Raw genomic sequence first — 13069 nt, 5'->3', positions numbered from 1 at the left:
AGCAGTGTGGGCTCTTAAAGCCGTCTCTGCTTCTCTAGAGGAGATGCATTCCCTCACCAGGGACTCTTTGCCCGAAATGGTTGCCTTAACTTCCCAGGCTTCAGCCTTTTCATCCTATGCCATGTCTGCCATTCTGGAGGCTTCTCACCGCACGGCGGTGGCTTCGGCTAATTCCCTCGCTATCCGCAGGATCTTGTGGCTTCGAGAGTGGAAAGCAGACGCTTCTTCCAAGAAGTTCCTTGCTGGGCTCCCATTTGCTGGGTCCAGGCTGTTCGGCGAACAACTGGATGAAATTATTAAGGAAGCTACTGGCGGGAAGAGTACTTCCTTGCCACAAACTAAAACCAGGAAACCTGTCCAGGGCAGGAACCAGTCGAGGTTTCGTTCCTTTCGTTCCTCCAACTGGTCATCCTCTAAGCCCTCAGCCTCCTCCACTAACTCAGCCAAGTACCGAAAACCCAGCTGGCGCACGAAGCCGCGTCCTCAGAAGACCGCAGGAGCCGCTGCCACTAAGGCAGCCTCCTCTTGACTATCTGGCCGCGCCAGCAACGTCCTTGGTCGGTGGCAGGCTCTCCCACTTTGGCGACGTGTGGTTTCAACACGTCTCCGCTCAGTGGGTGCGGGATATCATCTCCCACGACTACAGGATAGAATTCTCTTCCAGCCCGCCAAACAGATTTTTTCTGTCCACTCCCCCCTGCTCCAAGGCCGCCGCCTTCTCTCAGTCCGTGGCATCCTTGCAGGCCAACGGAGTAATTGTACCGGTTCCCGCCCGGGAAGGGTTCAGAGGTTTCTACTCAAATCTCTTCCTAGTCCCCAAAAAGGACGGTTCCTTCCGGCCCATCCTGGATCTCAAGCTTCTCAACAAGCATGTTCAGGTGCGGCATTTTCGCATGGAGTCTCTTCGATCAGTCATTGCCTCAATGACCCAAGGAGATTTTCTAGCATCCATCGTCATCAGAGATGCCTATCTGCATGTGCCAATTGCAGTTTCACACCAGCGTTGGCTACGTTTTGCAATCGGAGAGGAACATTTCCAATTTGTGGCTCTCCCCTTCGGGTTAGCCACGGCCCCCCGAGTCTTCACCAAGGTCATGGCAGCAGTGGTTGCGGTTCTGCACCTCCAGGGGTTGGCAGTGATTCCTTACCTGGACGACCTTCTGGTCAAGGCTTCATCCAGTGCAGACTGTCAGCGGAGTGTCTCGCTCACTCTCGCCACTCTAGTCCAGTTCGGGTGGCTTGTCAATCTGCCCAAGTCCACTCTGATTCCGACCCAGAAGCTCACGTACCTAGGGATGCAATTCGAGACTCTGCTGGCACTTGTGAGGCTGCCCTTAGTCAAACAGCAGTCCCTCCATCTGGCGGTGCGCTCTTTGCTGAGACCCCGCCGTCATTCCGTCAGGCACCTAATGCAGGTGCTGGGTCAGATGGTGGCGTCAATGGAAGCGGTTTCCTTTGCCCAGTTCCATCTGCGTCCTCTGCAGCTGGACATTCTCCGCTGTTGGGACAAGCGGACTTCCTCCTTGCTCAAGTTAGTGGCTCTGTCGCCACAGACCAGGGGCTCCCTTCAGTGGTGGCTTCGGCCCCTTTCTCTGTCTCAGGGACGCTCCTTCCTGGCCCCGTCCTGGGTGATCCTCACCACGGATGCCAGTCTATCCGGTTAGGGTGCAGTATATCTCCACCACAGAGCGCAGGGCACTTGGACTCCGTCCGAATCAGCCGTCTCGATCAATGTGCTGGAAATCAGAGCTGTGCTTCTATCTCTCTTAGCCTTTCACTACCTGTTGGCGGGCAAGCACATTCGAGTCCAGTCAGACAACGCGACAGCGGTTGCCTATATCAATCACCAGGGCGGGACACGCAGCCGCCTGGCAATGTTGGAGGTTCAACGCATCCTTCAGTGGACGGAGGACTCGAGGTCCATCATATCCGCAGTCCACATCCCAGGCGTGGAAAACTGGGAGGCAGATTATCTCAGCCGGCAAACCGTGGACGGCGGCGAGTGGGCTCTGCATCCGGCAGTGTTTCGGACAATCTGCCGCAAGTGGGGTACTCCGGAAGTGGATCTAATGGCATCCCGCCACAACAACAAGGTTCCGGTTTACGTGGCCCGCTCCCACGATCCGCAGACCCTTGCGGCGGACGCGCTGGTTCAAGATTGGTCCCAGTTTCGTCTGTCTTACGTATTTCCCCCTCTAGCTCTCTTGCCCAGAGTCCTGCGCAAGATCAGAATGGAGGGCCATCGGGTCATCCTCATTGCTCCAGACTGGCCCAGGCGAGCTTGGTACCCAGACCTGCTCCATCTGTCCGTAGAGGTGCCGTGGCATCTCCCGGACCGTCCAGACCTTCTCTCACAAGGTCCGTTTTTCCGCCGGAATTCTGCGGCTCTCAGATTGACGGCGTGGCTCTTGAGTCCTGGATCTTGACGGCTTCTGGTATCCCTCCTGAAGTCATCTCCACTATGACTCGGGCTCGGAAGTCTTCCTCGGCCAAAATATATCACAGGACCTGGAGAATTTTCCTGTCCTGGTGTCGCTTTTCCGGCCATGCTCCTTGGCCTTTTTCCTTGCCGACCCTCCTGTCCTTTCTTCAGTCCGGTCTGCAGCTAGGACTATCCCTCAATTCCCTCAATGGACAGGTCTCGGCTCTGTCAGTGTTTTTCCAGCGGCGTCTCGCCCGGCTGGCTCAGGTGCGCACATTCATGCAGGGCGCATCTCACTTCATTCCGCCTTACCGGCGGCCTTTGGATCCCTGGGACCTAAATCTGGTCCTCACGGCCTTGCAGAAACCCCCCTTTGAACCTCTTAGGGAGGTTTCTTTGTCTCGGCTTTCACAGAAAGTGGTTGTTCTAGTGGCCATAACTTCCCTCAGGAGAGTCTCTGATTTGGCCGCGCTCTCTTCGGAGTCACCTTTTTTGGTTTTTCATCAAGACAAGGTGGTTCTCCGTCCGACTCCGGACTTTCTCCCTAAGGTGGTTTCTCCTTTCCACCTTAACCAGGACATTTCCCTGCCTTCCTTTTGTCCGGCTCCTGTTCATCGCTTTGAAAAAGCGTTGCATACTCTGGATCTGGTGCGGGCGCTCCGGATCTATGTATCTCGCACCGCTGTTCTTAGGCGGTGCACCTCTCTTTTTGTGCTGCCCACAGGTCGGCGTAAGGGCCTCTCGGCTTCTAAGCCGACCCTAGCTCGTTGGATTAGGTCGGCCATTTCCGATGCCTACCAGTGTACTCAAGTGCCTCCCCCGCCGGGGATTAAGGCACATTCGACCAGAGCTGTCGGTGCCTCTTGGGCTTTCAGGCACCAGGCTATGGCTCAGCAGGTCTGTCAGGCTGCCACTTGGTCTAGTCTGCATACCTTTTCGAAGCACTACCAAGTGCATGCTCATGCTTCGGCAGATGCGAGCTTGGGCAGACGCATCCTTCAGGCGGCTGTCGCCCATTTGTGAAGTTAGGTTTCGCCTACTTCTTAGTTTTTCGGTTTATTCCCACCCATGGACTGCTTTAGAACGTCCCATGGTCTGGGTCTCCCATAGGAACGATGAAGAAAAAGAGAATTTTGTTTACTTACCGTAAAATTCTTTTTCTTATAGTTCAGTAATGGGAGACCCAGCACCCTCCCTGTTGCCTGTTGGCAGTTTCTTGTTCCGCGTGTTATCACCGGCTGTTGTTGCAGACAGAGGCTCCGGTTGTTCCGGTTCTTGCTCTATCTCTACTTGTGGGTGGCTGTCCTCCTTCAGCTTTTGCACTAAACTGGCTATATTTGGTTATCCAGGGGGTGTATATGCTCGGAGGGAGGAGCTACACTTTTTAGTGTAGTACTTTGTGTGTCCTCCGGAGGCAGAAGCTATACACCCATGGTCTGGGTCTCCCATTACGGAACTATAAGAAAAAGAATTTACGGTAAGTAAACAAAATTCTTTTTCTACACCGTACAGACCAAAAGTTTGGACACTACTTTTCATTTAAAGAGGTTTTTTTCTTTATTTTCATGACTCTGAAAATTGTAGATTCACATTAAAGGCATCAAAACTATGAATTAACACTTGTGGGATGAAATACTTAACAAAAAAGTGTGAAACACCTGAAAATATGTCTTATATTCTAGGTTCTTCAAAGTAGCCACCTTTTGCTTTGATTACTGCTTTGCATACTCTTGGCATTCTCTTGATGAGCTTAAGAGGTAGTCACCGGAAATGGTCTTCCAACAGCCTTGAAGGGGTTCCCAGAGATGCTTGGCACTTGTTGGCCCTTTTACCTTCACTCTGCGGTCCAGCTCACCCCAAACCATCTCGATTGGGTTCAGGTCTGGTGACTGTGGAGGCCAGGTGATCTGGCGTAGCACCCCATCACTCTCCTTCTTAGTTAAATAGCCCTTACACAGCCTGGAGGTGTGTTTGGGGTCATTGTCCTGTTGGAAAATAAATTATGGTGCAACTAAACGCAAAGCGGATGGAATAGCACGCCACTGCAAGATGCTGTGGTAGCCATGCTGGTTCAGTATGCCTTCAATTTTGAATAAATCCCCAACAGTGTCACCAGCAAAGCACCCCACACCATCACACCTCCTTCTCCATGCTTCACGGTGGGAACCAGGCATGTAGAGTCCATCCGTTCACCTTTTCTACAAAGACACGGTGGTTGGATCCAAAGATCTCAAATTTGGACTCATCAGACCAAAGCACAAATTTCCACTGGTCTAATGTTTATTCCTTGTGTTCTTTAGCCCAAACAAGTCTCTTCTGCTTGTTGCCTGTCCTTAGCAGTGGTTTGCTAGCTGCTATTTTACCATGAAGGCCTGCTGCACAAAGTCTCCTCTTAACAGTTGTTCTAGAGATGGGTCTGCTGCTAGAACTCTGTGTGCCATTGACCTAGTCTCTAATCTGAGCTGCTGTTAACCTGCGATTTGAGGCTGGTGACTCGGATAAACTTATCCTCTGCAGCAGAGGTGACTCTTGGTCTTCCTTTCCCGGGGCGGTCATTATGGGAGCCAGTTTCTTTGTAACGTTTGATGGTTTTTGCCACTGCACTTGGGGACACTTTCAAAGTTTTCACAATTTGTCGGACTGACTGACCTTCATTTCTTAAAGTAATGATGGCCAATCGTTTTTCTTTACTTCACTGCTTTTAACAGTCTATTCAGTAGGACTATCAGCTGTGTATCCCCCAGACTTCTGCACAACACAACTGATGGTCCCAATCCCATTTATAAGGCAAGAAATCCAACTAATTTAAACCTGACAGGGCACACCTGAGAAGTGAAAACCATTTCCGGCGACTACCTCTTAAGCTCATCAAGAGAATTGTAAGAGTTTGCAAAGCAGTAATCAAAGCAAAAGGTGGCTACTTTGAAGAACCTAGAATATAACAAAAAAGTGTGAAACACCTGAAAATGTCTTAAGTATTCCATCCCACATGTGAGTCAGGAAAATAAAGAAAACTGTGAATGAGATGGTGTAACTTTTGGTGTGTGTGTGTATATATGTATGTGTACATATATGTGTATGTATATATGTGTAATATATATATATATATATATATATATATATATATATATATATATATATATATATATATATATATATATATATATATATATATATATATATATATATATATATATATATATATATTAATGTAATTAATATAATATATGAGATATCTATATCTCTATCTATCCAAGTGTTTGCGGAGTTTGAAATATAATTACACATTTTGCAGGTGACCCTGGAAACAACCATTGGTAACAGTAATCCTGACCTCTGGAAATACATCCAGCCACAGAATTCTGTCCTGGAGTGGCTGAGGAATATTGTAGCAAACAGACTGGCCACAGGAGGAGGAGAATGGGCCGATATATTTACAAGATTTAATAGTGGAACGTAAGTAAAGTGGCTCTCTTATGAAAGATTCAGTGTCACCAGTCTGCATGGCAGAAGAATCAGTCAGCTGTGGACCTGAAGCTCCTACCAGGAACCAGTGGCATAGTTTTTTTTCTTATCTTTCTTTTGTGTAAAGTCTCTCTCTCTGTCTCTCTCTGTCTCTCTCTGTCTCTCTCTGTCTCTCTCTGTCTCTCTCTGTCTCTCTCGGTCTCTCTCGGTCTCTCTCGGTCTCTCTCGGTCTCTCTCGGTCTCTCTCGGTCTCTCTCGGTCTCTCTCGGTCTCTCTCGGTCTCTCTCGGTCTCTCTCGGTCTCTCTCGGTCTCTCTCTGTCTCTCTCTGTCTCTCTCTGTCTCGGTCTCTCCTTGTCTCGGTCTCTCTGTCTCTCCTTGTCTCGGTCTCTCTGTCTCTCCTTGTCTCGGTCTCTCTGTCTCTCCTTGTCTCGGTCTCTCTGTCTCTCCTTGTCTCGGTCTCTCTGTCTCTCTGTGTGTGTGTGTGTCTCTCTCTCTTTCTCTGTGTGTCTCTGTCTCTGTCTGTCTCGGTGTATGTGTGTGTCTCTCTCTTTTTCTCTCTTTTTCTCTTTTTCTCTCTTTTTCTCTCTTTTTCTCTCTTTTTCTCTTTTTCTCTCTTTCTCTTTTTCTCTCTTTCTCTTTTTCTCTCTTTCTCTCTCTTTCTCTCGCACTTTCTCTCTCTCTCTGTTTCTCTCTCTCTCTCTCTCCCTCTGTTTCTCTCTCTCTCTCTCTCCCTCTGTTTCTCTCTCTCTCTCTCTCCCTCTGTTTCTCTCTCTCTCTCTCCCTCTGTTTCTCTCTCTCTCTCTCCCTCTGTTTCTCTCTCTCTCTCTCTCCCTCTGTTTCTCTCTCTCTCTCTCTCTCCCTCTGTTTCTCTCTCTCTCTCCCTCTGTTTCTCTCTCTCTCTCTCCCTCTGTTTCTCTCTCTCTCTCTCCCTCTGTTTCTCTCTCTCTCTCTCTCCCTCTGTTTCTCTCTCTCTCTCTCTCTCCCTCTGTTTCTCTCTCTCTCTCTCTCTCTCTCTCTCTCCCTCTGTTTCTCTCTCTCTCTCTCTCTCTCTCTCTCTCTCTCTCTCCCTCTGTTTCTTTCTCTCTCTCTCTCTCTCTCTCTCTCTCTCTCTCTCTCTCTCCCTCTGTTTCTCTCTCTCTCTCTCTCTCTCTCCCTCTGTTTCTCTCTCTCTCTCTCTCTCCCTCTGTTTCTCTCTCTCTCTCTCTCCCTCTGTTTCTCTCTCTCTCTCTCTCTCTCCCTCTGTTTCTCTCTCTCTCTCTCTCTCTCTCTCTCTCCCTCTGTTTCTCTCTCTCTCTCTCTCTCTCTCTCTCTCTCTCCCTCTGTTTCTCTCTCTCTCTCTCTCTCTCTCTCTCTCTCTCTGTTTCTCTCTCTCTCTCTCTCTCTCCCTCTGTTTCTCTCTCTCTCTCTCTCTCCCTCTGTTTCTCTCTCTCTCTCTCTCTCTCTCTCTCTCTCCCTCTGTTTCTCTCTCTCTCTCTCCCTCTGTTTCTCTCTCTCTCTCTCTCTCCCTCTGTTTCTCTCTCTCTCTCTCTCTCTCTCTCTCTCTCTCTGTTTCTCTCTCTCTCTCTCTCTCTCTCTCTCTCCCTCTGTTTCTCTCTCTCTCTCTCTCTCTCTCTCCCTCTGTTTCTCTCTCTCTCTCTCTCTCTCTCTCTCTCCCTCTGTTTCTCTCTCTCTCTCTCTCTCTCTCTCTCTCTCTCCCTCTGTTTCTCTCTCTCTCTCCCTCTGTTTCTCTCTCTCTCTCCCTCTGTTTCTCTCTGTGTTTCTGTCTCTCTATTTAAATAAATAAAATAATCAATTAATGATCTTCCCCTTAGGTACAATAATCAGTGGATGGTTGTGGATTACAAAAAATTCAATATTGGAAGCACAGAGGTTCCCAGCGGACTGCTCACCATCCTAGAACAGCTTCCGTAAGTTCCATACTTTCTCTGCTTTGATCCTGACACTTATAAATTTAGAAATCTCAGTTAATTTTAAAGAGGCATCAATATTTTTTTTTCCCGCCTTTTGTTCAATATTTTGCATCTAAAAAAAATAAGTGAGAATTTGAAGTGTGACTGGTTGGTTTGTCCTTTTTCCTGTAGCTGTAGTAAAATCTATTTTACTAATAATTTGTGAAAATTCCTTTTTCATGGTCAATATTTATTTATATTTTTTTCTTCCTAGGGGTATGATTGTTTCTGCAGATAAATCTGATCTTCTTTACCAAACTGGGTATTGGGCAAGCTATAATGTCCCGTAAGTGCATAAAACTACAGCTAGTGTTGATATCCTTGGAATGGTGACAAACAGTGGGTCTGAAGTGTCCTCTTACTTATTCATGTGTCCTGCCTTCTTATAGGTACTTTGAAGAGATTTTTAATGCTAGTGGGCAAGTGGACCTGCTGAAAAAGTATGGAGACTGGTTCAGTTATTCAAAAACTCCTCGTGCCCAAATATTTCGTAGGAATCAGACACTTGTGCAGGACCTACAGTCTATGGTGAAACTTATGAGGTGACCATGACCTGGTGTATGTCATTTTACTAACTTCATATCCTGTACTAGACCTTCTAAAATGACATGGTGTGCTCTTAAAATTTCAGGTACAATGATTATCTTCATGATCCTCTTTCACGTTGCGCAAGTTGTGATCCACAGCCAAATGGGGAGAATGCGATCTCTGCTCGATCTGATCTGAACCCTGCCAATGGAACATACCCTTTTGGAGCCTTGCGTCAGCGACAACATGGTGGTACCGATATGAAGGTGGGTGATCTCTTAAAGGGAACCTGTCAGGTGCAATATGCACCCAGAACCAGGAGCAGTTCTGGGTGCATATTGCTAATCCCTGCCTAACTGTCCCTGTATACACTAGCATAGCTAAAAAATATTTCTAAAGATCTTTTATCCTATATTAATAAGTGCGGGGATTAGTCCCAAGGGCGTTATATCCCCTGACTAGTCTCCCCTCCTAGCATGGTAGTATACCCACTGGAGCGTACTAACATGGTATTCAATTCAGCATCACCAGCGGTGACGCTTGTACCTGTGTTCGCTCTTTTGAATGCCGGGCACTTCCGGTCATGCACAGTATGAAGCCTGGTGTACGCATCCCAGCCTCAGACAGTTCTACTGCGCATGCCTGGAAGTGTCGGGCATTCGGAACAGCGGGCGCCGGTGACGCTGCATTGAATAGCATGTTAGTATGCCCCTTTGGGCGTACTACCATGCTAAGGGTGGAGACTATTCAGGGGATATAATGCCCTTGGGACTATTCCCCTCGCTCATTAGCATATCATAAAGGATCTTTAGATCCATTTTCAAAAGATCTTTTATCTATACTAGTGTATACAGGGATGGTTAGGCACTTGGTTCTGGGTGCATATTGCACCTGACAGGTTCCCTTTTAAAGGGTATAAATCAAATGAAGGAAGGACCGGCACAAGTGTATGAGTGGCGATAGTATGGAGAGCATACGAGGGACTCTCTGTGAAGTAGGATGTTACCTGGTGGTGCGCTACCTGAAACGTGGAAACAAATAATCCAGCGAAAGCGAATGAAGTGTCGTAACACAAAAAATCCTTTATTGCTTCACGAAGTAAAACATTCAGATCACATATGGACATCAGCCGTTTTCTGCAAGGCTGCCGTTGTCCATATGTGACCCGCATCCGCCCGCATGTTTTACTTTGTGAAGCAATAAAGAAATTTTTACAACCGGTGAGTGCCACTTTTTTGATATTTTAAGGGTATGTTCACTCGACAATAAGGGAGACAAAAAGATCTGCACATTTGCAAGGGAATCTGCAGATATGTGATACTTTAATTTCTGCTGCAGATGTACAATATACCTAGATAGTCTGCCGTTGGGGATGTGCACAAGCCATCTTTTTGCATTGTGTCCTCCCCAATAAGTGACCGATCAGTATGTGTTTTATATCTGAATTATTGGGAGACGCCAACGTGTGCATAAGGCCGGGGCCACACGGGGCTCTAGTGCGATCCTCGCATGACACTCTGCTCATGCTGGCAGTACAGCAGAGCCGAGTGCCATGCTAATGTCCCTGCGACAGGTCCAACTGTGCGAGCGGACCTCAGCAGACCCCGGACCCCGGGCCGGCTCTGCGGACGGGCGGGAGGGATTTCTCTCCCTCTCTCCTCCGTAGCCGCCTATTGCGATTCTCGCTCTGCACTCGCGGTACACCGGTGCACCGCAAGTGCAGTGCCTTTTTTTTTTTTTTTTTTTTTTTTCCTCTTGCCCCATACACTTGAATGGGTGCAAGAGAAAGTGTCTCGCATTACACCCCACAGCATGCTGCCATTGTTTTCTTGGTCCGATTAGGGCTCAGAAAATAATCGCTCGTGTGCTGACACACAACCTAATATAGGTCCGAGTGGAATGCAATGTTTTATCTCACTCCACTCGCATAGATTTTCTCGCCGTGTGTCTTAAGGTTTACATGAGACGCTCTATCGTGCGATAGATCGTCGGGGGTCACTGTTTTTGTGACGCACATCCGGCGTCGCTTGCGACGTCGGCCTGTGTGACACCTCCTAGCGACGCAGTATCGCTCACAAATCGTGAGTCGTGTACTCGTTGCTAGGTTTCATAAAATCGTTTATGAAACATGGCGCCGGGTGTTCATCGTTCCCGTGGCAGCACACGTCGCTCCGTGTGACACCACGGGAACGATTAACATCGCTTACCTGCGTCCCGCGGCTCCCGCCAGCTATGTGGAAGGAAGGAGGTGGGTGGGGATGTTTACATTCTGCTTATCTCCGCCACTCCGCTTCTATTGGCCGGCTGCCGCGTGACATCGCTGTGACGCCGAACATCCCTCCCACTTCAGGAAGTGGATGTTCGCCGCCCTCAGCGACGTCACCCGGGTGGTAAGTGCGTGTGACGGGGGGTTAATGAGTTTGTGCGCCACGGGCAATTGATTGCACAAACGACGAGGCGGGTACGATCGATCGTGAAATTGCACGATCGGTCGTCCCGTGTAAAGCAGGCTTTAGGCCTAACAGAAGTACTGTTCATTTCCCTAGTAGCATATTGCAATAATGTTAGTTTTCATTCTCTGTGTATTCAGCACGTTAGTTAGTCGTTTGTCTTTAGTGAGCTTTCTTCATTCTCCTTTCACAGGTCACAAGCTATGAATTTGCCAAGGATCATAAAATGGTGGTCGTTAATGGTCCCACATGGGACCAGGTCCCTGCCTTCCAATGGAGCACTTCCCCCTTCAGCAGCCTCATGCACATGGGCCATCCTGACCTCTGGAATTTTTCTCCCATTGTTATCTGTTGGGATTGAGGCCTTTTTTTTTTAATTTTTTTTGCTTGTATAATTTCTTCAATCAATGCACTTTTGATCAGCATTTCTAACTTTAGTGCCCGAACATGCATTGCAGCTGTATGATACAGGTACTGTTTAACGCAGGGAACTGAATCGATGATTAGAAGTCTCATAAGGGATAACTTTAGTGTGTTTTTTAAGGTTGCGTGTGTGTGTATTTTTTTGCATACCCATACATTAATGAAATGTTGACAAACCGAGCAGTTTCTTCAGACCAATCTGTCCAAGAAACAGTTGGGCCATGAGCAAAACGTTGTTATACCAAAGCATATTGATATTCTGATACATTTGGATGTGGACTGTCTATTCATTGTATAAAATGTGATCGTATTTTCTTTGTAGAAGACTTACAACTAGGTCCCTCCATATGGCCATCACCTACCTGAGCTCAAGCTCCTGCTTGATTTTACTTGAACTGGTGGCTTATCTGGGAGGATTGTGAGAAGGACTTGCTCTAATGATATAAGGGTTCCTGTAGGACCACCAGGATTGATGTCCCTGCTGTGTAACTTCTTTATGAACTATTATTTGGTATTCTCATAACCTTTTGATTTCACCTAGTGAATTGCAGACCACTATGTGTCGATAAGACGCACATGATGACCTATGCTGTGAATGATCGAAATGGTGTTAAAGCAATACGAAATGGCGTCTGCTGCCTAGACTGAAGTGGCGTTTAGTACTTGCTTCTTGGAGTTGAAACGATCCAGTAGGTTTCAGATCTGTTTTTCTTTAACTTTTTGGCTTTTTTATAGTAATGGCTGTGGGATCCGCCATATGGTCTTAATCAGCCCTTTATAGTGTATTAGGGTTGCTTTGGGATGCAAAGGAGAGCTTTTTTAGGCTATTTATCACATCAAATCATAATTTGGCCTTACATTTAGTGGAATTGAACCCAATTCTATTTTCTAGATGTTTTGTCTGTTAGGCAACAATGTGACCCATATGGAGGGGTATAACAGATACTGTATTGACCATCTACTGTCACTCACCCCCTTTGCAAAAATATCTATGCAATCTTTATTTTTATTTTTTTCGCTCCAAGTGGGCAGATGTATTTGTGAGAGCTTATAGAGATTGTGCTGTTTTTGTGTTGTTTTTTTTTCTATTTGTTATAGATAAGTGTTTTTGATTGTTTTCAATTTGTCTAATAAAATTGTAATATTATTAGGTCGTGACTGAATCTTTCTTTATAGTATGTACCGTATTTTTCAGACTATAAGACGTACTGGACCATAAGACACACCCTGGTTTTAAAGAAGGAAAATAGGAAAATAAAAATTTTAAGCAACAAATGTGGTCATGACACACTGTTATGGGGCGAGGATCTGCTGCTGACACTGTTATGGAGTAATGTCCCCAAATTCTCTACTAAGGTACCACATCCTGGTAAAAATCCTCCTGCTTTGTATATGATCCCCATCCTGCTATATACCCCCATCCTGCTATATACCCCCATCCTGGTATGTGCTCCCATCCTGCTATATGGCCTGTATCCTATGGCACAGAAAAAAAAATAACCGTTTACACTCACCTTTCCTCACTCCCTGCAGCACCGATTATCTTCCTCTCTGTGTCAGCAGCAGCGCCGCTGACCTGTGTGTAGCCGTTCCCCTGCAGCATCACAATGTCTTCTGTCTGTCGCCCGCTGATGTGTGTGGAGACTAGCGGTGCGCATAGCGATGACGTCATCCCTGTGCTCACCGTTCTCTACACAGATCAGCTGGCCGGCAGACAGGAGGATATTGCGATGGTGCAGGGATCGTGGCCAGTGAGTATACTGCACATATTCACTGCCCCCCCCGCGCTGATGATACGCGGGGGAAGTGAATACAGCCGCACATGATCACT

The 13069-nt window shown here is 47.3% G+C and overlaps 1 protein-coding gene across 1 annotated transcript in view; it reads left to right on the top strand.

Moving 5' to 3' along the window:
• Positions 1 to 12385, top strand: part of PLBD2 (phospholipase B domain containing 2) — a 49991-nt gene extending 37606 nt beyond the window's left edge. Inside the window, exons 7-12 of the mRNA XM_075320011.1 lie at positions 5718 to 5878; positions 7700 to 7795; positions 8052 to 8123; positions 8227 to 8379; positions 8469 to 8631; positions 11009 to 12385. Of these exons, the coding sequence (XP_075176126.1) occupies positions 5718 to 5878; positions 7700 to 7795; positions 8052 to 8123; positions 8227 to 8379; positions 8469 to 8631; positions 11009 to 11176 (813 nt within the window). The 3' untranslated portion in view covers positions 11177 to 12385. The remainder of the gene's footprint in view (positions 1 to 5717; positions 5879 to 7699; positions 7796 to 8051; positions 8124 to 8226; positions 8380 to 8468; positions 8632 to 11008) is intronic.
• Positions 12386 to 13069: the final 684 nt, after the last annotated feature.

The sequence above is a fragment of the Anomaloglossus baeobatrachus genome, chromosome 1, assembly GCF_048569485.1.
Source record: "Anomaloglossus baeobatrachus isolate aAnoBae1 chromosome 1, aAnoBae1.hap1, whole genome shotgun sequence".
Taxonomy (NCBI): Eukaryota; Metazoa; Chordata; class Amphibia; order Anura; family Aromobatidae; genus Anomaloglossus; species Anomaloglossus baeobatrachus.
This window is presented reverse-complemented; position numbering and strand designations above follow the sequence as displayed.